This window comes from Pelodiscus sinensis, chromosome 8 (assembly GCF_052426305.1).
Source record: "Pelodiscus sinensis isolate ZL-2025 chromosome 8, ASM5242630v1, whole genome shotgun sequence".
Classification (NCBI taxonomy): domain Eukaryota; kingdom Metazoa; phylum Chordata; order Testudines; family Trionychidae; genus Pelodiscus; species Pelodiscus sinensis.
This window is the reverse complement of record NC_143059.1, coordinates 47,411,495-47,438,433: the sequence shown is the minus strand read 5'-3', so window position 1 is coordinate 47,438,433 and position 26,939 is coordinate 47,411,495. Positions and strand designations below refer to the sequence as shown.

Genomic DNA, 26,939 nt, shown 5'->3' with positions numbered 1-26,939 from the left:
TCTCCCACAATATTTTTGCCAGCAAGTTAAGGGAATATGGATTGGATAAATGGACTGTAAGATTGATAGATAGCTGGCTACAAGATTGGGCCCAGTGTGTAGTGATCAACGGCTTCATGTCAGGTTTCCAGTCGGTTTCTAGCAGAGTGCCCCAAGGATCGGTTCTAGAACCAGTGTTATTCAACATCTTTATTAATGACCTCACCCTCAGCAAGTTTGTGAATGACACTAAGCTAGGGAGAGAGAGAGATTTGTTGGAGGGCAGGGATAGGGTCCAGAATGACCTAGACAAATTGGAGGATTGGGCCAAAAGAAATCTGCTAAGGTTCAACAAGGACAAGTGTAGAGTCCTGCACTTGGGACGGAAGAATCCCAAGCACTGTTACAGGCTTGGGATCAACTGGTTAAGTAGAAGTTCTGCAGAAAAGGACCTGGGCATTACAGTGGACGAGAAGCTGAATATGAATCAACAGTGTGCCCTTATAGCCAAGAAGGCTAATGGCATATTAGGTTGCATTAAGAGGAGTATTGCCAGCAGATCCAAAGACGTGATTATTCCCCTTTATTCCGCTCTGGTAAGGCAACATCTGGAGTACTGTGTCGAGTTCTGGGCCCCCAACTACAGGAAGGATGTGGACGCATTAGAGAGGGTCAAGTAGAGGATGACCAAAATGATTGGGGGCTGTAGCATATGACCTATGAGGAGAGGCTGAGGGATTTGGGTTTGTTAGTCTGCAGAAGAGAAGAGTGAGGGTAGATTTGATAGCAGCCTTTATCTTCCTGAAGGGAGGTTCCACAGAGGCTGGAGAAAGGCTGTTCACAGTTGTGACGGATGGTAGAACAAGGAGAAATGGTCTCAAGTTACATTGGGAGAGGTCTAGGTTGGTTATTAGGAAAACCTATTTCAGTAGGAGGGTGGTGAAGCACTGGAATAGGTTACCTAGGGAAGTAGTGGAATCTCCATTCCTAGTGGTTTTTAAGTCTCGGCTTGACAAAGCCCTGGCTGAGTTGATTTAATTGGGATTGGTCCTGCCTTGGGCAGGGGGCTGGACTTGATGATCTTTTGAGGTCTCCTCCAGCTCTATGATTCTATTGTATTTATAGTCTCCATCCTGCTCCTACTGAAGACAATGGCAGAAGCATGATCAGTGTTTGTATTGGTACATCTACACAGCAGTGTTATTTCGGAATAACTGATGATAACATCTGTTATTCCAAAATAACATAGTCTGCCTCTACACTACAAGCAGTTATTTTGACATAATGTCAAAATAATGGTAAGCTGGAGGACTTCTAACTCTGACTCCTGTAACCCTCATTTTATGAGGAGTAAGGGAAGTTGAAGGAAGAGTGCTCTAACTCAGTCTTCCTGGTTTGTAGACAGCACAAAATCCGAAATAAACTATTTCAAATTAAGCTATGCAATTGACATAGCTCAAGTTGCGTAGCTTATTTTGGCGTTAGCCCTGCTGTTCAGACATGCCCTAAATGACCTTAACTACTTGGACCATAAGAAAAACTGGAAAAATGTTTGGAAATTCATTTTCTCCAAAGTTTGTTGGCTACTGTCTCCTTAGTACAATGAAAGTGTTTTAAGTAAACCCTTAAGTGCCAGATTGCAGTCTGGCTGCTTAACAGATGTGGTCTAATAAATAGAGAATAAAAATTCATTCAAAAAGCTTAGGGATATCTGAAAGATATCCTTTAAGATAGGAGGCTCATAATTAGTTTGGTCTTCAGTACTATACATTTCATTCTACTTAGTGTGTGCAGCTTATGTTTCTAAACAATTATACCTATGCAAAGTGATTGCATGGGTATAATTGATTAATAATATTGGGTGTAAAATAATGCCATATCAGAATAGCAGTATCTTAAACTCACCTTGTATCAGGGCAAACAACAACACAAGGAGCTGGACAGTGGAAAATTATCCCGATATGTGTGATAAAACGTGTTTAAAATGAAGGTTAGGTTATTTCCTACAATACTATTTTGCCACTCAGTGAAGACAATGAATTTTCACTAGCAAGTAGGAGAGTGGACAGCCAGGTATCTATACACACACTACCATATCACCCCATTTACGGACAAATTTAGCTCCAGAAAAGATAAGATCTGAACTTTAAATGTCTCTCCTCATTCTTCTTTCCCTGATAACTCTATTTATTGATTTCTGCATCATTAACTTGCACTCAGTAATCACACTGTATTTGATATAAGTCTCTTCTTACAGTAGATTTAACCTTTGGAAACCCAATTGACTTAATTGGATTTACATCAGTATGAGTGAGTGAGTGGAGATTCATACCCTCCTTGTATAGTATTACAAAATCTGGATACAGGATTCTCTCTTCTTACTACAAATTTTTAGTAGAGACATTTGAGGATCCAAGATGACTCTCACCATCATTAGAGAAATATGGAGCTTCAAGCTAAAGGCTCAGCTCTCATATTATGTTATCACTGTTCTAAAGTTAACACCTCTGAAATCTTTCTTAAAGAAGATTTGACATTTCTTCAGAATTGTTTCACCAAATCATTCCTGTTTATTCGCTCAGCTCCACGATATCCTACCATTTATTTGATACTCTTTTCAGAGTTGGCCTCAGAGCCAACTTCTGGTCATTTGTCTTCTCTTTATTTTGATTAGCACAAGAGGTTAAGTCCTCAACCAATGAAATCCCAGACATTCACCTTTTTATCTGAAACTGCAGAAACAATGGACAACAAAATGCTTTTTTTCCTAAATTCCTGCCCTACTAATGGGGATTTGTGCCTTAATGTGCCTGCTGAAATAGATGGAGAAATGTTCTTTTGTATAAGGTACTTCCTTTAACGCACATTGATTTTGCCACAACTTCAGAGGCATGTGGATTAACCTGAGTACTCTAGGCTTTTTAGACACATAATTGGCTCTGTTGCTGTGCTTATTCTAGCATAGGATAATTTATTCTATAGCTCTCTGAGGGATAACGATATTGTAAAATATAACATATCTAAGTATTTCTTGTTTTGTGTCCTTCCACAAACTCTAATGCTCTTATTGTGAAATAATCACTGTATAGAAAAAAGAACTACTTCAGGATGGAATAGTCAAGGAACTAAATGACTGTAAAGGTATAATAACTAAATGCTCATACATACAAAATAATAATCAGAAGAAACAAATATTTGAGGCAAAATATTTTTGTACATGGATATCTAATAAAATGGGGTCTTTGTTTTTTCCCTTCACAGTTTAGGGAGAAATCACAATAACCCTTCCAACTGGAAGAAGAGTTATTGTGATTTTCCCCTCAACTGGGAGGATGAAGCTATTTTATATTGTATTTAATATCATCACTGTTCTGGTTTCAAAATTCATCAAGATCTCTCTGTTTCTTTTTCATATGCATTTACTTAGATAATGTGTTTATATGTGTGTGAGGCACTTATAGAAAAGAAATAAAGCATTAGTAATGTTTAAAGAGTCACAGTTATAATTTAATTGATAAATATAATAAACGCATTTGGTCCATATTTGAAATAGTTGTACATGGGATGGGACACTTAGGGTGTGTCTAGACTACAGGGTTTTTTTCAAAAAAAGTGGCCTTTTTTGGAAAAAACTTCACCTGCCTCTAGACTGCTGCCACTTTCTTTCGAAATTAAATCAAAAGAACGCGGCAGTTTTTTCGGCTGTGGAAAACTTCATTTTATGAGGAATAACACCTTTTTTTGAAAATGCTCTTTTGAAAAAAGGCATTATTAAATGCAAACAGTGCTTTTTCAAAAGAGAGCATCCATACTGCCTGGGTGCTCTCTTTCGAAAAAGTGGCTCTCTTTTTCGAAAATACTGGTTGCTGTCTAGGCGCAGTCTTTCGAAAGAGGCTTTTAGTCTCGACGTAGCCTTAGCAACATCTCAACATATTGTCCATAAACCTGAAATTGCAGGAATTAATTAAATGTGATAGACAAATATGACTACTAAGCCTGAGAGCACAGATAGTTACTAAAGTGTTAATGAGATATTGACATTGTTGAAAGATGGTATGGTGACAGAAAATGGAAGCCTACAAATTCAATCAAGGGTCATGGGAGGAAGGTGTGGTCACCGAACCTTCCTCCCATCTAAATATCTCCCACTCCAGATGGAATCCTGGCACCAGTGCAATATAGTCAAATGGAAGATACGTAACTGCACTCTTCTGCATATAGCAGTACACACATATTCACAAGCACAATGACTTTGTTTGAGAGCAATTAGAGAGAGTTGGATGTTAAGCAGTAAGTATGGCTTCTAGTCCTTTGTGTGTTTCTTTCTTTTCTTCTGTCAGAGAAATGAGAAATTGAGATGTTTTAAAATGTTCCCAAATTGTATAGTCCTGCTTATAAAAAAGGGATGGTGGGCAAAGGAAGTATGATCCAGGACGGTAACATTCAAGGTCAGAAAATGTTTTTGCGCGATTGGATGCTTTTCTAAAAAGCTGTGCTTTAGGAATTATTTTGTCAAATTTTATAGCTTGCCTTTTCCAGAAAGGCAGACTAGATGATCACAATGATCCCTTCTGACCTTAGAATCTATGAATCGTCTCCCACTCTCACCTTCTCTTAAGTACTCCCTTTCTAAGGGTATGTCTACACTACCACACTAGTTCGAACTAAGGTGGTAATGTAGGCAACCGGAGTTGCAAATGAAGCCCAGGATTTGAATTTCCCGGGCTTCATTTGCATATTGTCAGGCGCCACCATTTTTAAATGTCCGCTAGTGCGGACTCCGTGCCGCGCAGCTACACGCGGCATGGACTAGGTAGTTCGGACTAGGCTTCCTATTCCAAACTACCGTTACTCCCCGTTATAAGTATTTCCGGAAAAGTGCATCTACATTGGCAGGATGCTTTTCCGGAAAAGCACTTTTTCCGGAAAAACGTCCGTGCCAATGTAGACGCGCTTTTCCACGAAAAAGCCCCGATCGTCATTTTCGTGATCGGGGCTTTTTTGCAGAAAAGACTACTGTGCTGTCTACACTGGCCTGTTTCTGGAACAGTTTTTCCAGAAAAGGACTTTTGCCCGAACAGGAGCAGCATACTTTTCCGGAAAAACACTGACAATTTTACAGTAGATCGTCAGTGCTTTTCCGGAAAAGCAAGCGGCCAGTGTAGACAGCTCGCAGCTTATTCCGGAAAAGCGGCTGCTTTTCCGGAATAAGTGGCCCAGTGTAGACACAGCCGAAAAGTCATTCTTCTGGTCTACTCTGTACTGATTAGGCCTCCTTTGGAGTATTGTGTTCAGTTCTGGGCAGCACATTTCAAGAAAGATGTGGAGAAATTGGAGAAGGTCCAGAGAATAGCAACAAAAATGATTAAAGACCTAGAAAACATGACTTATGAGGGAAGACTAAAAGAATTGGGCTTGTTTAGTTTAGAAAAGAAAAGACTGAGAAGGGACATTATAGCGGTTTTCAAGTATATAAAAGGGTATTACAAGGAGGAGGGAGAAAAAGTGTTCTCCTTGGCCTCTGATGATAGGAGAGGAAGCAATGGGCTTAAATTGCATCAAGGGAGATTTAGATTGGACATTAGGAAAAACTTCCCAACTGTCAGAGTGGTTGAACACTGGAATAAATTGCCTAAGGCTACTGTGGAATCTCCATCACTGGAGATATTTAAGAGCAGGTTGGATAGACATCTGTCAGGGATGATCTAGACAGTGTTTGGTTCTTCCATGAGGGCAGGGGACTAGACTCGATGACCTCTCGAGGTCCTTTCCAGTTCTAGTATTCTATTATTCTATGATTTCATGTTTTACAGATTTTACTATCTTAAAAAACCCTCATAACCCTCTATTCTGTACAGTACAGGCCACAGAATTTCAGCCAAGTGATCTCTGCCTCTGACCCAAAACATTGCAGTAGAAATAGAGTACATACAACTTAAAATTGTTCTTTCAGCTAAAATCGTGTTGCACTAACGAGGCAGCCTAAGAACTGTAATAAAACAATCTGTTTGTCAGATAAGGAAAGTAAGGTTTAGAGAGGTCACACTGCCTCAAAACAATCTGTTTATCAGATAAGGAAAGTAAGGTTTAGAGTGGTAAGGAAGCCTGAGCTGTCTATGAGAAGGGAACATCTTGAAGATTTCTCTCATCCACTAAAATGAAGGACATTGAACAAGATGCATGTTTACTTTCTCTTTGAGATCATACACTTCTACAGATTTGTGCTTCTTTTAATCTTTTTTTCCCACTTCAATTTGAAATAAGTGCATAAAATATCCCACAGTATAACACTAATTACTGTTATATATTTTATATATAATCAGACTTCCCCCTCCCCAAATTTATCACCTTAATTAACATTGATATATTGCTGTAGTTGCTTTACTGCCACCTGATGGTATATAGGAAGTGTGCAATAACAATGATCTCTCCAACTTGATTCAGGTAGAGCTGAATGAATAATACATATGTAGAAGTAAAAGATCTCAGCAACATTGTCTTGTGTACATGGTAGACAGTATGTGCTAATGTATGTACACATTTTATTAACAACTGGATTATACTGAGTTACATATTTAACCAAATGGGGAAAACAAATCCAAGTAGAAAAGGCAGCATTCAAATGACTGAATGTCATTTCTATCATGTATGTTAATTAACTGTAATGATTCCAGGCCAGATCTTCAGGTAAATCAGGGAAGTATCTCTGAAAACATAAAGCATGGCCTGTTTACACCATCTTATATGCTGGCCCTCAGATACTCAACTCCTTAGCCAGCATTATTATCATCCAGTTCTTTTAGCCATATATCTTATTTCCCTTCTTCCATCTCTTCTCTCATTTCCTCATACTCCCCCTCTTACTCTGTGCATCCTTCCTGCACTTTTTTTGCAAAAAAAGAAGAAAAATAGTTGAAGCTAGTCTTTACGCTGTGATTCAGACATTTGCTGATTCTTGCAAACATGCTGTCCTCTACTTCCTATCGTGATTTCTAAGACAATATCCAGTTTAAGATTGTGGTACTAACCGTCAAAGTTTGCAGTGGTGTGGGAACAGCATATTTACTAGATCACTTAAAAGTTCTGGGAGGAGGACTGTTCTGGTTAACAAAGCAGCTTCTCAGGTGCAAAGGGACTTCCTTCCACAAGGATAATACTCATCTGTGAAGGAGATAGAGCTTCCCTGTGGCTGGTCTCAGACTGTGGAATCAACTTCTCCAGAACACAAAAAATTCACCACCTTCTGTTTTAAGTGCAACATGTATATTTAAAAAACATAACTTTACTAAAACAAAACATTATACTGAACATGTAGTCCCCCCCTCAAAAAGAAGAGGAGAGAAAGAATAAGCCACATGTCACAGCTGTTAGTCAAACTGATTAATACACTAAAGAATTGCATCTGACGAAGTGGGTCTTTGCCCATGAAAGCTTATGCTCCAACACTTCAGTTAGTCTATAAGGTGCCACAAGACGATTCAGACTAACGCGGCTACCCCTCTGACACTAAAGAACGGCACTCAGATACTACAGTGATAATGGTGGTGCAAGAATCTATGTAAAACAGAATAGATTAGAACAGAACAGAATAAAATAGCTCCTAAACCTAGTTACTCACAGAAAATTTGAAAATATAACCCATTGGGATAAAACATATCCAACCTAATGATTTCAAAATATTTCTAGAATTTACATGGAGATTTACTAATTGCAATCTAGTTGAAATAACTAAGCATATTTTATTTGTCTGTGATCAATTATATATCATTGCTCTTAGTAAGTCTGATAAATAAATGAACTTTTCAAAGGACCATCTCTCTTGTTTTAACATTGACTCAAGAAAGTGAATTTTATTATGTTGTAGATATCACCTTTGTACAATTCCTAATTTACGGTCATATTTTGAGAAAGGGAAAAGCTACTACTGGGCCATTAATTGTTAGTTGTAGTGGAGGATAAAACAATATTTTTGTTTAGATTTTTGTACAGTGTTCTACAAACTATTTGTGGTGAATGTAATCTGAATTAAAACATGTTCAAGTGAGTGAGGCTAGTAATCTATCATTACAAATATATGCTCTTTAGTTTTCTGAAATGTATTTTCTAAAATAGGGTCATATTCCCAAAGTCTATTAATCACATTTAAATTCTGCTCTGTTATGGAACTTCAATATTCTAATGTATTCAGCTGTCCCCATCAAGGTTTTATTCTATTTTTTACAACAAACATTGCAGTTCCCCTCTATAAAAGAAAGTCATGAGAAGGCAATTTAATACTGGTAATTTAAATATTAAAATGTGTATAATATGAAATATAATTGCCAGAGAAACATGACTGTGCCACACCAGATGTCACTGTTTTGTGTCTGATCCTTGATCTTACTAACACTTAAGCATATGCCTGACTTTATATTTGTTAGTAGTCCTATCTAAGTCAATGGAACTACTTGCATACATACATTTAGGCATAAAGCTTCAGTCTTTTCAGAATCGGGCCGTTGTTTGGTAATGTGTCTATCATAGTGGCAAGTATTTGATGTTTCAGGGAGAGTTAACGTAGATCACTAGATCATTTATGCAACACCTTTCTGTGGGGAAAAACACTTAGAAGATATTAGAATATATCTTCCCTTTTGTATCTCCCAATACTATTTGCCTGGCATAAGACTTGATGATCCTTGTGCCACTTTGACACTTGGAAGTGTAGCTGCAAATATTAAAATATCTATTGCTTTTTTATTTCCCCCAAACTATTTGCCCATGGCAGTGAATTTCTACAAGTTAGTTACATACTATGTAGGAAAATATTTCCTTCTATCCATTTTAATTACTTGCCTTTTAAGATCACTTTATTTATGCATTTACTGTACTCAGGTTCTGAAAACGTTCAAACTTGGCAATAATATAAAAGAACTGTTTTGGTACAGTCAGTATGCATGAAGTGCAGCAAAACTCAGTTATCTCCCTAACAAGGCTGTACATATAAGATACATTGCACCACTAAAAAAAAAAATCTAGTTCCTTTGGAAGACTTATGTTTTGCTTTGCTTTATAAAGATTCAAATTCTGACCATTTCAGGAATGTTTTCATTTCCAGGGTGGTTTTCTCTCCCCTTGGTTCTGGATCCTGCACAGATGGGAACTTTTAAAATGGAGGCTTCTCTGACTCCTTTGCAAATATTCCCAAGGCAGTAACAAGGGTGGTGTAAGCGGGGTGCTCATCCCAGGTGCATCATAATTAGGAATGCAAAGACGCAATGGCTGCATCTAAACTGGCATGATTTTGCGGAAATACTTTTAATGGAAAAGTTTTTCCGTTAAAAGTATTTCCGCAAAAGCGCATCAAGATTGGCACGGATGCTTTTGCGCAAAAAGTGCTTTTGCGCAAAAGCATCCGTGGCCAGTCTAGACGCGATTTTGCGCAAGAAAGCCCCAATTGCCATTTTAGCCATCGAGGCTTTTTTGCTCAAAACAGTTCTTCCCTGTCTACACTGGCCCTCTTGAGCATGTATTCTTGCGCAAGAGGGCTTTTTCCCGAGCGGGAGCGTGAAAGTATTTGCACAAGAAACACTGATTTTGTACATTACAAAGTCAGTGCTCTTGCGCAAATTCAAGCGGCTAGTGTAGACAGCTGGTAAGGTTTTGCACAAAAGCAGCCGCTTTTCCGCAAAATCTTGCCAGTCTAGACACACCCACTAAGTAAAAATGGTAAGCTGCAAAAGAAAAGAGCATGACACATGCTAACCTAAGGAGAGGGGTTGCATAATTAATATTTTGCCCCAGGCACAAAAATACCTAGTTACTGCACTGAATATCTCACAGTAAATACAGCTTTCCATCTCTGGGCTTCTTTTTGCAGTGCAGGCAGACCTAGATCCCATGAACTCCAGCACATTTTCAATGAAAAGAAAGGGAGATCAACAGATGGAGTTCCCTATCCACATATGAATGGATCTGAGCGGAGGAGAGAACCCGGTCAAAATGGCTCACAGGTTGGTGTATTCTAATTTTTATAGCCTAGAAGCCCTTTGAACAATCAAGGGAGCATTGCACAGTTCTCATGCATGCCACCTTGGTCTATCTTTTTTCAAAAAGAAATTTTAATATGGCAACATGCTAGAAGATTAGTGACCCAGGGTCTCAGGTCAGTTACTGAGTCACATTGTGACCCTGGGCATGTCATTTTACTTTTGTGACTTTGAGATTAATGGATGAAACGAGCTAAATACAATTGTGAATTGTTATTGCTTATTATTATTAATTTGATTTTTCCATTGAAGACAAGGATTACTGAAAGTGCTAGCTAGTAGTAACCCATGGAAATACTGTTTTGTCATCTTAGATAATATTAAAGAATAAGTCATGATGTGATTTTCCTTCAGGTGAAGTTGCTATTTTTCTGTTAGATGAAATTACCAGGAAATCAAATGAGAAAAACTGGGAAAGATGAATGAGTTTTATATTTATAAGAAAAAACTGGAAGCAAAAAAATAATGCTTATCTTTTTTGCATTACATGGATAAATGGAAAAATATAATGATTGCTGTTCTACACCTATGACATTTCTATGATTCTGGTGCAATAGTACTCATTTGATTGAGGAAACCTATTGAACAAATGTCATACCAGACTTACAAAAAAATATTGATAGTCACAAAAAAAGCTCTATGCAATCGAATCACCACACATATCTATGGAAAAAATGAGGATGTTAGTTATTTTTCAGTCTGTCAATAAAAAGACTATTAATAGGGTCTTAGAACAACTAGAAATCTTGTTATCCACCTGCAATTGGCTACACAATGGCATATCAGCAAGACTCTAAGTAAACTTTCATCTTACTTTTAGTGTGTTCCTTAAACAGTATTAAAGACAATTTATTTTAGAGGACTTTGCTTTCAAAAAGGAAACATAACTTAGCACAATCCTCTCATTCTTAATGATTCATAAGCAGGAATTTTTGTGTGTGGGTCTCTAAGCAATGTAACTCTCTAGATCAAGGCTACTCAACATGCAGCCTGTGGGCCACATGCAGTCCACGGCCCTCTTGTTTGTGGCCCGCAGTGCAATTTGGGTTTGGGGTGCAGTTTAGATTGATATGTGTTTTAGCAGTTAAATTCCTGGACAGTTGTGAAAAAAAAGTAGTCAATATAATGGTCTTCTGTTGATATGCATTTTAGTAGTTAAATTCCTGGACTGTCATTTCTCATTAAAAGTGCTGCCATATGGGTGGAAAATGGGTAAATATTGCATTATATTAATATCAGCAGAACCAACTTAAATGGGGCGTGTGTGTCGTGTACTTTTGCCGTAATCTTTGTATTCGTGCCAATCAGTGTGAAATAAGCTATTTGCATATATTTACATATATATTTGCATGTATATGAAACCACACTTAAGTTGCAGCCCTCGGCATGTGCTGTGAGTATCATTGTGGTCCCTGGGGCTTCCAAAGTTGAGTAGCTCTGCAGCAGATGATGAAAGCAACTAAACGTCTGAAAAGTAGATAATCACAGAAGAAAGACAAACACATTTGACACACATTTCTCTGATGTTTTCTAAAGTATCTCATAATTGAAATGTGAACAATGACAGAAAACTGTGTGTACACATGTGTAAAAGATAGACAGAATATTCAGTGTAGTTACAAATAAATCAGAAGATTTTATTTGGGGAAAGATGTAACATGCAAATAATAAAATGCTTATTAATAAATAATCAAAAAAATCTACTCTTCAGGGAAGCCTATGAGTCCATTAATGTATTTTTGTAGAATAGCCCATAATTATTAATTCCTTGAGACAAATCTACATACCAGCCTATTTCAGACCTTAATTTTAGACAGTGTATTTTACCAGCACATTTTAGTGATTCAAACATGGTTTCACGGTAATTTGCAAGCACAAAAAGGTAGGTCAGCTTCTGAAATATGACCATCTAATTCTACATCTCTGGGTGCAACATGTTTTTTGTGCTAAAATTACTTAGACAGAGGAGATCCTATAGAATTATGCTAGGACTGGAAGCTTCAATAGATCAGAGTATTTCTCAAAAATATGCCCTAGAACTTGTGCTTACCAACATATCCAAGTGGGGTGTTGCAACCATTTTTCTCTTCTTTTATGTTAGATTTGGAGGGGAAACTCTTTTCTACTGTAACATGGGGGCAGGTTATGGACAAGCTGGAGAACCTATGGCTTATGTAAAAATGACAAGGAATCCTGTGGTACCTTAAAGACTAATAGATTTATTTGAGCATGAGCTTTTGTGGGTTGTAGCCCACTTCATCAGAGGCATGAAGTGGAAACTTCTGTTTGACATATGTATATATATGTCCCCAAAAAGGGACTGTTACATTACTATGCAGAGGACCAGTATAACTGAGGCCAACTCTTTTAGGGTGGAAGTGGCCCATTCCCAACAGTTGATAAGGTAAAAATGCCCAGATGGATTGGTTCTGGGCTAGTATTTTTGTTGTGTGATGTGTGGTTGGTAGTATTTATTTCAAGTTGGGAGGCTGTGTGTAAGCAACATCTGTGAGAGTGAGGGATCGTCATCTAGGATATGTTGTAGATACTGATGTGCTGAAGAGGTTTTAGCTGGAGACAGTAGGTAATGGCCAATGGCCTTTAACTGGGGGACTGTCGGTACTAACTAGAGGCATTACCATACTTGAACAAAAAACTTTCAAACCCAGCCTGCAGCATGAAACTACAGAGCTAGAATTAATATGCAAACTTGACACTATCAAAGTAGGTTTGTACAAAGAATGGGAGCAGCTAGCTTATTACAAAAAATATTTCCCCCCCTCTTGGCATTCTCAACTTCTTATCAACTGTAGGGAGTGGGCCACATCCACAGTAATTGAACTGGCCTCATTCACACCAGTCCTCTCCATAGTAATGCGACACTACCACCTTTATATGTACATATCTCTGCCAATCTGAAGTTTCCACTTCATGCATCTGATAAAGTGGGCTCCAACTCACTAAAGCTTATGCTCAAATAAAACTGTTAGTCTTTAAAATAGTGATAGAAATGTAGCCGTGTTAGTCTGGGGTAGCTGAAGCAAAATGCAGGACAATGTAGCACTTTAAAGACTAACAAGATGGTTTATTAGATGATGAGCTTTTGTGGGCCAGACCCACTTCCTCAGATCAAGGTTTTGATCTGAGGAAGTGGGTCTGGCCCACGAAAGCTCATCATCTAATAAACCATCTTGTTAGTCTTTAAAGTGCTACATTGTCCTGCATTTTGTTAGTCTTTAAGGCGCCAAAGGACTTTTCACTGATTTTAGTGAAGCAGACTAACATGGCTGCTCCTCTAAAATACCACTTAAGTGTTCTTCCAGTATCTTGAGGTACCTCAGTCTCAATTCATCCCCTCATTCTACTCAGGAAGAGAAAGCACTTTGCTTAGTCCAAAAGCAATCATCTTCCACTAAAATGCTGCTGTATTCACATTCAATCTGTCAGTATTTTGCCTAGTTAAGAAAGCATAATTACAATTGCACATCAAATTCTGGTCTCCCTTTAAACATAATTTGCCATGTGTAAATTTGAATTGAGACAAAGCCTTAAGGCTCCCTTGAACCTTTCAGAAGAATGAGATCACCCTCCTGCCAATCACATCATTTCATCTACAAATACATGCATGTTTAGATGGCTGTGGGCATGATACTGTGATCAGTGGGGGACATCAAAAAGCATCCACTGTGGTGTATAGACAAACGGATTCCATAGACCAGCTATGGGTATATTATCTTTGCAATGCCTGTGAACATTACTGACATGGAACGAGAGGCCTAATGATGGCTCCAGAAATTAAACCCTTTACATCACCAAATGCAAAGCTGCTGCTAAGTATCAGGCAGGGAAAACAAGATCTAAAATATTTTGAAGAAGCTCTTGAGAAATTTTACTCAAGAGTAAATTGTGTAAAATTTACAGGTTTTTTTAATGTTTTACGCTACTGTGCAGTATAGGAATCATGACTTGGTCAGAAGTACACAAATATGGAACATATGGTTTAGTAATATAAAACATACAGTGAAACATACACTCACCTGTTAATGCCTGATCCACCAAATTGGTTGTCATGAAAGTCACAGCTGGTGTAGATACAGCTGCAACCCTGGTGACTTGTGTTGGCATCAAAGGAGTCATATGAGCATCCATTCTAGAAGCAGCACCTGCATACAGAGTACAAGGAAACATTAACTTTTTTTCCCTCTAGATAAATTTACTAAAAATTTATTTTGCTTGTGCCATCTAATTTCAAAATGACTTAATTCAGTTCTTGATAAATATAAATGGGAAAATATTTCCAAACATTTCTATGAATAATCATTTGAATGTTTAAATTAATTTATGTTCACTGTGTTCATACCCCTTTTGTGTTTGCTTTATTCATTGTCAGGGATGTTCATAGAGAGAGTGAATTTTAAGCAAACATTGGAGAATAATCACAGAAGGTGATTCTCAATTAGTCAACATGGAACAATTTCACCAGGCACCACATTTGCTGAGATCTAATCAGAGATTTTCTGCTCATCTACTCAAGAAATAGACTACATCAAGTTTAATCTCTTTGCCTATCAAAACTAACCAACCTAACCTTACTTTTTAATGTGGATTATTCACAATGAAATGATTTTTGGCCAAAAATTATTCTCCAAAATTATTTGGCAAATGATTTAAAAGAAGAGTATGTCCCTGAAATCACAATCTACTCAGACAAGTCAAAAACTGAAAAAAGTAAAAATGAATCAAATACATTATTTATGATGAATTAGTCACTATTGCTGAGCTCCCCTGCTAAATCTATGCTAATTAAAACTGAACTACTTAGTCTTTAAGATACATTTCAATTTAGAGCTACTGAAAAATTCATTGTTAAAACCTAAGCACTAATTTTCACCTTTGTGTGAGTTTACTCATACATTGACTCTGTCCAAGCACGATCACCAGATTTTTAGAGTCTTTGGTTTCACTGAATAGTCTAACTGTACATGGGATATGGGATTATTTCTGTAGTACTTGAGCTTTATTGTAGCAGGAATGCATAAAAACCCCATGAACACATACCAACTCCATGAACACATTTAGGGTATGTCTAGACTACATGCCTCTGTTGACAGAGGCATGTAAGTTAGACATACCGACATAGTCAATGAAGCGGGGATTTAAATATCCCCCACTTCATTAGAATAAAAATGGCCAACACGTTGTGCCAGCTCAGCTGTTTGTCAGCACAAACTGGCAGTCAAGACGTGGATTGGTCGACAAGGAAAGCCTTTGCCGACCGATCCCTTATACCTCGTGAAACGAGGTTTACAGGATCGGTTGTCAAAGGCTTTCCTTGTCGACTGATTCATTGACTATGTCGGTATGTCTAATTTACATGCCTTTGTCGGCAGAGGCATATAGTCTAGACATACCCTTAGAGTCTTTTGACTCTTTGATTACAAGTTTTTGAAGGAAGGTTAATAAGAAAAACTATTATTAATATATAAAATACTGATAATACTTTTCAATATATCCACCATTGCACAAAATAAATAATACACTTGAAATCAGACTTATTCCTTAAAAGTACTATTTGTATCTATTTATATCCTTGGTGGAACTCAACCAGGTATTTATTTATATCTGAGATGTAAATTAGCATACACAAAAATAATGTTTGTACTTTTACATGCTTTAGCTGGGACCACATGTACTTTAAAAGTCCGTTGTCAAACGGTACATAATGCACCTTAGACACAGCCATTGGAAAAGACTTGGCACGTTCACCCTTCTCAAAACAGTTGTTTTAAAGTGAAAAAAATAAGCCATTTATGTGTATATTCTGCTGCTAAACATACATATCCCCTAAAGGGTTTAATATAAGCTACTCATGCAAAGATAATAGAATAAACTACTCTCATTGAAAATCCAGCTCTTCCAGCTTCAATATTCAGGAGACAATAGTGAGATCTATTAGTCAGCTGAGAGAAACTGCCCCAGAAAGTGGTGAAAACCCCATTATTTGATTCACTTACACCATTGGGCAAATATTAAGAATGTAGTGTAGCAACCAGTGGAAGAGCAATGAAGTAGGTGATTTGATCTATAGGCTTTATCCATCTCTAGTTTCTAAGGAGCACATTGTCCTCACCCTCCAGGGGAAGAACTAGAACCCAGGGAAAGCCCACTTAAGTCCTTATGAACAGTTTAAAAAATAAGTGTTCTAGCTCCCAATGGGGCTAAACTGCCAGGACCTCTTTTACCTGCCACAGATTCTTGAACAGGGCTGGACAAAATATGATCTGCAGGCCACATGTGGCCCATGGAAGCCTCAGCCAGCTCCCACTGGGCACTCAGTAAAGTCAGCTGCAGAGCCATGTGTATGTCTCTGAATGCTGAGAGCCTAGAGGGAGGGGGCAGAGGCTTCTCATACTGCCCCCACCCTCAGTAGCTCCCATTGACTGGTTTCTGGCTCAGAGCAGCTGCCAGTTTGCAAGACAGGCAGCATGTGAAGTACCCTTCCCAGATATTGCCTGGGCTCACAAAATTCAATTCAGAGAAGCAAACATGATCCCTGAAGCTGCTCTAGGCATGTACAGGAGATGCTCCACAGGGAGCCTAGCTAAAGAACCTGCTAACTGGGAGTTGCCCAGGTAAGCATCTCCCAGCCACAGCCTGCCTCTGCACGCCAGCTAACCTTTTGAATCCCCATCCCAGCCCCTCATCACCTGCCCAATCACTGCCCCTCTTACACCCATCCTCAGGTCACAACCTGCTCCCAGACCTTGTACCCCAATCCAGTATCCCTGGTCACAATCCAAATCACTGCACCCCCTCTTGCTCCAAGTCACAATTCATTCCCAGGCCCTACACTCCCTCCTCTTACACTGCTTCCCCAAGCCAGAATCCTCTTATGTACCCATACCCTCTCCCAAACCCCACACCCCAATCCCCTGTCCCAGGTCACAACACTAACCCCTGCACCTCTACCCCAGATCACAGTCTCTTCCCAGAAACTACGCCCCTCCTAAACCCCAGTCCTCTGCTCTAGGTCACAATCCCCTCCTTTGCCCAAAACTCCCCCCCAGATCCCACACCCCAATCCATTACCCCAAACTCTCTTCTGCACCCAACCTCCATCACAGACCCCGCACTTCCTCCATTAATATAATGGACGAGCGTGGCCCTCGACCTCTTAGAAAATTCTAGGAGTGGCCCCCTCCTTCACAAATTATTGCCCACACCTTCTCTTGATCCTATTCAAAGGGTTTGTAAAGCAAAGAGGAGTCTGCAAAAATATAATGTATGTATGTACAGGCTGCATTAACTTTAATTGGTTTCATGCTGGTGAGGACAATGCTTAACACCCATTTCCACATGTCAGCATGGAGCCTAGGGACTATACCACAGATATGTCTCACCTCCACTTTGAAACAGAGGAAGACCCCCATGCACAGGCCTGGCTGTACATGATCTGGGCCTACAACCTCTACAAATTACAACTTCAAGATCACTGATTAATATTTATTGTCTTCTCCAAGTAATGGGTTTTTAAGTTGCTATTTTAATATATTGTTTTTTCCAATTATCAATTACAGTTTCCCAGATGAAGACTGGAATTTAGCCAGCACTATGACGTCTATCCTGATCATAAGTGAAGAAGATTAAAAATAAACCCTTAGTAAAAGTCATTTTAATGGTGTTTCATTTTTTATACGATCCTAACTTTTGCTGCAGCAGAAGTGGCAAAAATATAAATTTAGTTGATATCATAATGCTTGAAAGAACTAGAAAGAAAAAGTTATTATAACAGGTTACAATTACTAAGGAACCACCCAGGAAAATAAATAAATTAATATTAAGCACTGCCAAAAATGACAAGTACTGAAGGAAGAGCTAGAATTTATTTAAAAAGAGGAGATAGATAATTGTAGTTCAGTGAATACTAGTGGTGATGCAGTTTTATAAATATAAACTAGTATAAGCCAGAATGTCTCCAAGACATAATAACATGATACAGGAAACAGGTAAAGTGATATATTTATTTTAAAAAAACAACAACAAATGGTCTGGTAGCACTTTATAGACTAACAAAACATGTAGATGGTATCATGAGCTTTTCGTGGGCACAACCCACTTCTTCAGATGACTGATCATCCGATGACTGATCATCTGAAGAAGTGGGCTATGCCCACGAAAAGCTCAAGATACCATCTACATGTTTTGTTAGTCCCGTGGTCCCCAACCTGGTGCCTGCGGGCGCCATGGCGCCCGCCGGGCCCTTTACATGCGCCCGCGGAGCAACCTGGGCTGGCCCCGCCCCCGGGCGTGCAGCAGGTGCCAGCCCCAGGCGCATGGCCGGCCCTGGCCCTGGGTGCACTGCGCGTGCCCTTGCCAGCCCTGGCCCTGGCCCCACCCCCATGTGCGCCGCACGTGCCCTTGCCGGCCCCGGCCCCGTGGAACCGGGGCAGTCCCTGCCCGGGATCGCTGCACATGCCGCTGCTGGCCTCAGGCGTGTGGCGCATGCTTGGCCCCACCCCCAGTCACGTGGCCTGTGAGTGGCCCTGCCCCCGTACATGCAAAAGTGAGCAGCCCCGCCCCCAGGCGCCCGGCAATCCCAAAAGGTTGGGGACCACTGTGTTAGTCTATAAAGTGCTACCAGACCATTTGTTGTTTTTTTCTGTAATAGACTAACTGGGCTACCCCCTGAAGCTATTTATTTCAAGTTTGTTTCATTTTTATATGGTGAAAGTGACACAGATACCAGTGGTACAAGCATGCTTTCTAGCTCTAAGAGACATTAGGAGTGTGGGACAACCTTAAATCAAACGAGAGTCCAAATGTGTTTAGAGCATTGAGGAACTGTCAGAAATATTGAGGAACAGGTCTCTGAATCCATGGAGATAGATAGTTATTTTGGGCTTAGAAGTGATAAGCATGTTGCTTTTGCTATTGGTACTTGAGCCTCCTGGTATATTAGTAATACACATTTTTTTAGTTTTCTTTAACCGCAAGCTCACTTCTAGCCCTTCAATCTTCTGAGGTTGGTAAACTGCATCCTGTGCACATGTGTAATCTGTATCAGAGACTTTCATCTGAGAGCTGAATGTCTAAGGCATGTCAGCTCTAGGAGGAGATTAATGATCCAATAGCACTTTATCATATTAGTAGGAACTGGGCCTATATTTTGTTCATGCACTGATGTGCACTGATGCTGTACAGAGGTGGTGCAGGATTAGCTACTGATCCAAAAAATGGATGCATGAAAATGACATTGTTTTTGAAATACCTTGGGAACTAGTGCAGAAGGAAGAAAAAGGACGCTGCAAGTCTTCAATATGAAACAAAGATTTACATCAAACAGAATTCAATCAGAGGCAAAAAAGACTTAAATCAGGCAATACATAGAAAAGGAATGCATTATACATTAAGAAACAGATCTGTATTTTTATTGCATCCAAAGATAACAACAGGACTGACACTTCATTGTACAGGCACACAAGTAAGCATGACAGACACTTGGAGAGAAGGGCCCATATGTTCTTATGGTAATAGAAATAAGATCGTATGGTTGCAAAGCTCATGATGATTCACAATCATCTGAAGTACAGTATAACTGCTGCACAATATATTTATTCATGATTGGCTGATTTATTGTACACATTACAGCAGATGTGCATCTTGAAGGAAATGAAGGATGAGAAGGCAGTGGCGTTGTGGAATAATCCTGGAGGGCTTTCCAAGCACAAGGGACAGCATGGAATAAAGCAAGGAAATGCTAGCAGAAGAAGTGCTCAAACGGATGATCTAAGCTGCAAACGTTTTGGTGGAGCAGAAGGAATAGAAGATGCAATAAGAACTCTCTGGCTTGCTTAATCTCCTAACGAAAACAGTCCACAGTCTTCTTCCTGCTATCCCATCCCTGTGGGATAATAGTTACCTTCTGGCAATTACCCTTGATGAGCCAGTAGGGGTTACATGAGGGAAAAGCCAAAAAGTTTAATTGCCAGCAGCTGTGGGAAATACTCCAGTAAAAAAGCATTTTATTATCCCTTCTTACTTTTTAGTCATTAAATCAGTAATGAAAAATTCTTATAAGACATGTGAGTAGAATGAGGAAGGAATCATTTTACAGTTTATTGTAATTAATCTAATATATACACACTCAGTGGAAGACTCCAAAATAGAACTTTCAGAAGAGATTAATTAGATACCATAGTAATAAGCACCTTAAATAGTATTTTACTAAATACTGAAGCTTTTGAACTTGGCAATTGCTAACAAGATATCAAACCATTCTCCATTTTGAGGAGATTCAAGTGGTGATGATTCCTTTTGTACGGCCTGCCTTTGCTCCTATTGAAGTGAATGGCAACACGTACGTTAAGTTTGATAGGAACAGGCTTTTAGAAGATAAACTAACTCTGAGAAACAACTACTGCTCACAAGGATTCTGCTATCTGAGTCTCAAATATTTTTGAATATACAAGAAATCTCCACAGGATATCATTCAGATCAGGTGTTTCCTGTCTTATAAAGACTTCCTACCGTATCCTCTTAATGAAACAAGATTCATTAAAATCTTGTTTCAAATTTATTGAAAGTCCATTTATTAAGTTATAATTTATAGCTATGCTCTGACGTATACTACATAAGCATGCTCAGAAATTAAATATATGATCTCTCTCTATATATAAAAAAGTTTTCCCCGCTGGCTGACAGAATTGACATCATCACATTTTTAAGCTCTCTGACCACAAAAGTGAAAGTGGCCAGAGAGAGGGACGTTGGTGAGCAAAGCAAGCCTGGGTCTCTGGCAGCAAAAGCGAGAACAGCAGGAGAGAGGGCATTTGGCAACCATAGTGAACAGGGGGTGCAGCCTGCTAGTTTTAACTTTATAAAATAGTATTGTTGATAGCAGGGAGGAATTATTTTCCTACCACTTGATAAAAATACAGAAACAAGTTAAAATGGTATTTACACTTCTAATTTTGATGAGGCAAGAATCAATATATACATAATAAGTTTCTTGTTATCTCCTTTAGGAAGGAAAAGAGAGGAAAGGATAGATAACTAGTATGAATGTATAATTTTCAAGATAATGACAAGCTTCATTTATAAAATTAAGAGGGAGAATGTCATGTATTGTTTTCTCATATTATCAATATTTTCATATTTCCCCATAATTTGCAGGCAGACTCTAAGGGTATGTCTACACTGCACGCCTTTTCCAACAGAGACTTTGTTGACGCATACTGTCAACAAAGCCTCTGTCGAAAAAGAGCATCTAGACTACAATCAGTAGTGTCAACAAAGCAAGCCGCTTTTCAAAAGAGAGTCTAGACACTGTCTTTCAAAAAAGCATAATTTGCATGTAATAGCGCCTATTTTCAACAGAGTACTATCGAAAAAAGGAGTTATTCCTCGTAAAATGAAGTTTACCACCGTCAACAAAACTGCTGCATTCCGTCGACTTACTGTCAACAGAATGTGGTGGTAGTGTAGATGCAGGTATAGTTTTGTAGACAAAAGCCCACTTTTGTTGACAAAACCCTGTAATCTAGACACAACCTAGGAGCCAAATTCCCTGAAAGCCCATACTGCACTATACTGCTGAGCCATTTCCTAGTGGCAGATCATATTTTAAATGAAAAGGCTATGGACGTGCAATGTAAACATTATACTGAAATGAGTGGTACTGACTGGAAAGTGGCCATGCCCAGTGCACCTGGAGAGTCAATTGATTGAACAGCTGTATACGCACATTCTGCCACCAACACAACCTCTATACCACTTCAAGCAGTTAAAACTGCTCATTCATGGGGAAAAAATACCCCACATAAAACAAGAGAAGAATCTATTCTTTCCTTTCTCCATGGAATGTTTATCTCACAGCACCAGTTTTTGCCTTTGACTGAAACACGTCAACGTGGCAAAGGTCAATAGTATAGACTCATCCCAGACAGGTAATAAAAATAACTTCTAAGTAGCTGAGAGGATCTCATCTATGAAAAAAAATACCAAGGTCAAATTTTTTCCTTTCTATAAGAAGATTTGCAATTGCTGCTATTTATTATTTTTGTGCATTTAACATGAGAGCCAACTTAGTATTCATTACAATTGTCTGATTACACTTGCTTGTTTTCATCCACATAATTTTGCCTAAGTTTCTTCAGTATTTACAGTGAAACATTGCTGAGGTTCCTGTAATCAATGACTTCCATTTATGACACTGAGTGCTGATTCAATGATGCAGACAAATGGCAATTACAATGAGACTAACCACATTTTACTTTAGGGGATAGCCAAGTTAGTCTGTACAGGTGTGCCCACGAAAGCTCATGATACTATCTACATGTTTTGTTAGTCTTTAAAGTGCTACTAGACTATTTGTTGTTTTTTAAGTTTATTCCATTTTACTTGTGAGCTAAAACAAGGTTTGAACTTAGGTATAATACACGTGGTCAATACTGCATGTCCTTCCCATCAACTAATGCGTAGATCGCCTGACCTTGCCTGAGGTAAGCTATCATTTAATGTATATATCGGGTCTGATCCTGCACCTCTGAAATGAATGGGAGATTTGTGTTAATGTTGATTTGTGCAGGATTGAGCCCAGATCACCTGTGGTACCCTGTATTCATTTATATCTATTTCAACTTTCACACCCTCAAACCAAAGATTTCTATAAAAATGTAATCAATATAACTCATTTCTCATTGCCCACACTAATTGAATCTTTTTAGAAACACACTGAAGTCCTTTGTCACAACTATGTGGCTGCTGACGAGCTGAAATATCATTATATGCGCTTACAACTGTTTTTCTCATTTCCTATACTGTAGTTAAAAGCAAAAATAGTATTTCCATTTGGAGAACAAAATCAACTTAAAAAATGTTAGAGATGAGCTTGAATCAGAATTTCAAGTCCATCCCTTCACATCATTAATTTTGTAGGGAAAAGAAGAGATTTGGGTTCCTATCGGCAGATCTAAACCTTTTTTTCTGTGGTTTTCTTTCTAAGCTGGATTCTGTTCACATGCAGCATCAAATGCTGAAAAATCTAGAGAGCACACCAAGTCTGACAAGAGAGCCATTTTTTCGAGCCAAAACCTTGGGAGAAGAGCAATCTGATCTCCAGCCTGAAAACCTGAACCCCAGCATGTCTTAGCCACAAAAACCAACTAACCAAAAACACCTAGAATTGTTTTAGAATGAGTCACAAATATAAACAAAGGCAGTGCCATCCTGTAGTTAGCCATGGAATGTTTGTTCCTGCACACATGAAAAAAATTGCAATTGTGACTATCAGACTTCAGGGCAATTGCACTTGTAACTCCCCTTTGTGGTCCAGCAAACTCCCTAAGGGTATGTCTACACTACTACCCTAGTTCGAACTAGGGTGGCAATGTAGTCAACCGGAGTTGCAAATGAAGCCTGGGATTTGAATTTCCCGGGCTTCATTTGCATGTTGCCGGGCGCCGCCATTTTTAAATGTCTGCTAGTTCAGACTCTGTGCCCCGCGGCTACACGCGGCACGAACTACGTAGTTTGGACTAGGCTTCCTATTCCAAACTACCTGTACTCCTCGTGGAACGAGGAACGAGGAGTACAGGTAGTTCGGAATAGGAAGCCTAGTCTGAACTACCTAGTTCGTGCTGCGTGTAGCCGCGGGGCACGGAGTCCGAACTAGTGGACATTTAAAAATGGCGGCGCCCAGCAACATGCAAATAAAGCCCGGGAAATTCAAATCCCAGGCTTCATTTGCAACTCCGGTTGACTACATTACCACCCTAGTTCGAACTAGGGTGGTAGTGTAGACATACCCTAACTGACTCCTCTCTTGGGTGGAGACCCACCTCTCTCTCTTCCTGCCCTCTAACCCAACCAGGGTTTTCCCAGCCTGCACGGTTCTCTGTGAACAATGAGTTCCCTACCAAATCACACTGCCTAAGCATCTATCCTTTGCTTTCCCTTCACAGGCTACAAAGGCTGTGTCTACACTACAGGGTAGTCAAAATAAGACATGCAACTTCAGCTATGTTAATTGCGTAGCTGAAGTCAAAGTACCATAACTCTACTTTTGGTGCTGTCTACAAAGCAGAACACTCTTCCTTCAACTTCCCTTACTTCTTATGAAAGCAGAGTAGCCGGCATGGACCAGAGTACTCCCTCACTTTAAGTTAGTGGTCTTAACTAGACCCACTAATTCAAACCCTGGAAGATTGGCAGTGGCAGCTGCAGCCTGTAGACATACAAACAGTTTAATTCCCTAGAAGCATAAATTACTACATAGCCCTTTCTTGGCAAGGAGATTTATTCTTAATGTTAGATTACAGGAAAAAAATATTAAAACCATAAAAGACCCTACATACACACTAACAAGCTTACCAGAGATCACCTCAGTTCTGTCCTGGGTTCTGACATGTTTCAGTCCTTTAAACTTTTCAAAGGCTTTTTTTTTTCTCCTGTGATCACAAATTCATAACAACTTCAATTCTGAACAAGTATACCCATGGATCAGAATGACATTCCTTTACACAATTTGGGCCTTTGATGTTGGGATCCTGGGAACAGGTAATCAACAGACAATGGCCCTCTCCTAAGTGGCATTGCTTCAAAGGGCTGAGGAAACTGTTGGCAAGAGGGGGAGAATTTACATTCACCTCTCCCTTGATATTTCCCAGGAAATCAACTTCATACATATTGTCCCATCATTCATTCTTGTCTGCCATATTGTTCGTTATAGTTCTTTGATCATCCAGGCCCACAGTAACACATAAACTTTTGATTTAATACAAAGGACTTTAAACATACTTAAATTTAATTTAAAAGCTTTTAAAAGAAACTGCCATATCTGTCACACTAACCACACAGTGTGTGAGAAGTAAGTGGGGCAGTAATTCAAAGCTAGGCATGCAAAAATGCTCACAAATATATGCAAACACATTATGAGATGCCTAGGTACATCGGGTAACTACATACATAAATTAAGGATTCATAAATGCATGGTACCATTTTATATGCCTAACTTTGGAAATTGGTGTAGTTGTATTTGTTATGGTACACAATTCATTATTTCTGTATAGTTTTCCATATGATTAATAAACATGCACCATTTGAGAGGTTCATTCTATTCATTCTGTCAACGCTCATGTTGTATGTTCAGACATGATTCTCTATTATTTCCATTAGCTCTTGAGCTGTTTTCTCATTGTTGATATATTTTCACATTTAGTTAGTATAAAATGAATAGTGCAGCTCTCATCATGACTGAAGAAATTAATTCAAAGCTTTCATTCATTCAGGGTTTTCTTTTTCCTTCATCTATTTGAAACAAGTCCACTTGTTTAGTAAGGGTATCTTATGCTTACCCTGATACACTTGATTGATATAAGGCAATCATAACCTTTAAGGAATAAATATTTGTGCTTTTTCGCACTTCATGCTCATAAAAAAGCAATCTTTGCAATAGATTGCTTTGGTATGCAAATGCCCGATAAGCACTCTGGATTTGGTTTAATGTCATAACATAAGTTTTCAAAATGAATTGAATATAACCGTCAGGAATGGAATAATACTTAAGCACTAACAATAAAGAATCTAACACAGACTCACAGGTAGCTTTTCATGATTAAGGCACCTTGAGTTGCAAAAGAATAATGATTTAACAACTTGTGTGTAAGTATAACTGTGCTCAGAGAAATATTAATGGGAGCAATGAGACCATATCTGCTGGAGGTTCCAAAAGTTGAAGAGTCATTATAAATGACTCCGTGTCCTGATTTGCATGTTTGATTAATACACATCGCCTTATCTCTCTTTATGTTTAAAAAAGTTTTTCCTGCAGGGCAACAGAATGTCACCACACTCTCATTCTCTGGCGACGAAAGTGAAAGTGGCCAGAGACCGGGAGGTTGGTGAGCGTAGTGAGCATAGGGCGTAGCCTGCTAGCTTATATAAATGATAGCAAATATCCTGAATACAAGAATTTAAGATTGACATGGCTGCAGTATGGAATAAACTTTAGGATCATAGGACTCTAGGATCCAGACTCATTCCAATTTGCTCTTAGGGAAGTATTCAAGTAACTCTAACAGCTTCTTGGGGCCAGGAGCATACTGGCAATCAAAATAGGCCAGGGAAATGGGTTGAGAACGGCCCTTCCCATGACGTTATCCCTGCGTACCCCTCTAGCCCCGGCCCCTGCGTCATGTCCAGCATGTGGCACAGGCGGCGGGTCGGGTTCTGCATGCCCCATACAGCATGGACATGGAGCCACTCGGAGTGAGGAGCAATGGCATGTGGACACAACGGCCCACCGGATGGCGGCTCACCGAGATATTCCCGGTATTGCACTGGGCCAGTTCACCCCTGCTTGGGGCTCTACCCAGTTCCCAGAACTGGGTGGAAGTCTGCAGTTGAGATGCTCATCTCTTGTCTCAGAGTGGGGAGGTCAGCTGTTAACCAAGGTATGATGTGACTAGGATGCTGGCTCCTTACTGGGTGCTGTGTTCTGGAGTACCTTGTTATCTTGTGGGGGGCTCTTCCTGATCTGTTTGTGTGTGTTATCGAGAATAGGCCTGACTGCCCTGCCTCGTTTCATGAGCCAGGGAGAGAGTTTGAGTCTACAGCCACAGATGGGTTGAAGAACTATGCTCTAGGCTACCTCTCTGAAGTGAGAGCCTTGGAGAAGTAGAGATCCCTAACCACTAAGAAACAGTTCAAAGCCCAAACATACAATACTTGGGTTGGGTTAGAGCTGGTTCGAGAGTATATTTGTGTAGCCTGGTTGACACATTTCTATTGTGCAGAATAATAGCTCTTTCTAAATATGTTACTAGCCTTCATGGTAGCAGAGGAAACCCTCCAAATTTCTGCTGAGGATTCCAACAATCTCGCTAAGACAAGACTGTATTCCTCTCTTGAAAGAGGAATGCAAATGAAGCAGAT

The 26,939-nt window shown here is 39.3% G+C and overlaps 1 protein-coding gene across 1 annotated transcript in view; it reads right to left on the bottom strand.

Annotated features, from left to right (window-relative positions):
* Window positions 1-26,939, bottom strand: part of TCERG1L (transcription elongation regulator 1 like) — a 240,357-nt gene that overhangs the window by 61,589 nt on the left and 151,829 nt on the right. Inside the window, exon 5 of the mRNA XM_006136638.5 lies at window positions 14,045-14,170. Within this exon, the coding sequence (XP_006136700.3) occupies window positions 14,045-14,170 (126 nt within the window). The remainder of the gene's footprint in view (window positions 1-14,044; window positions 14,171-26,939) is intronic.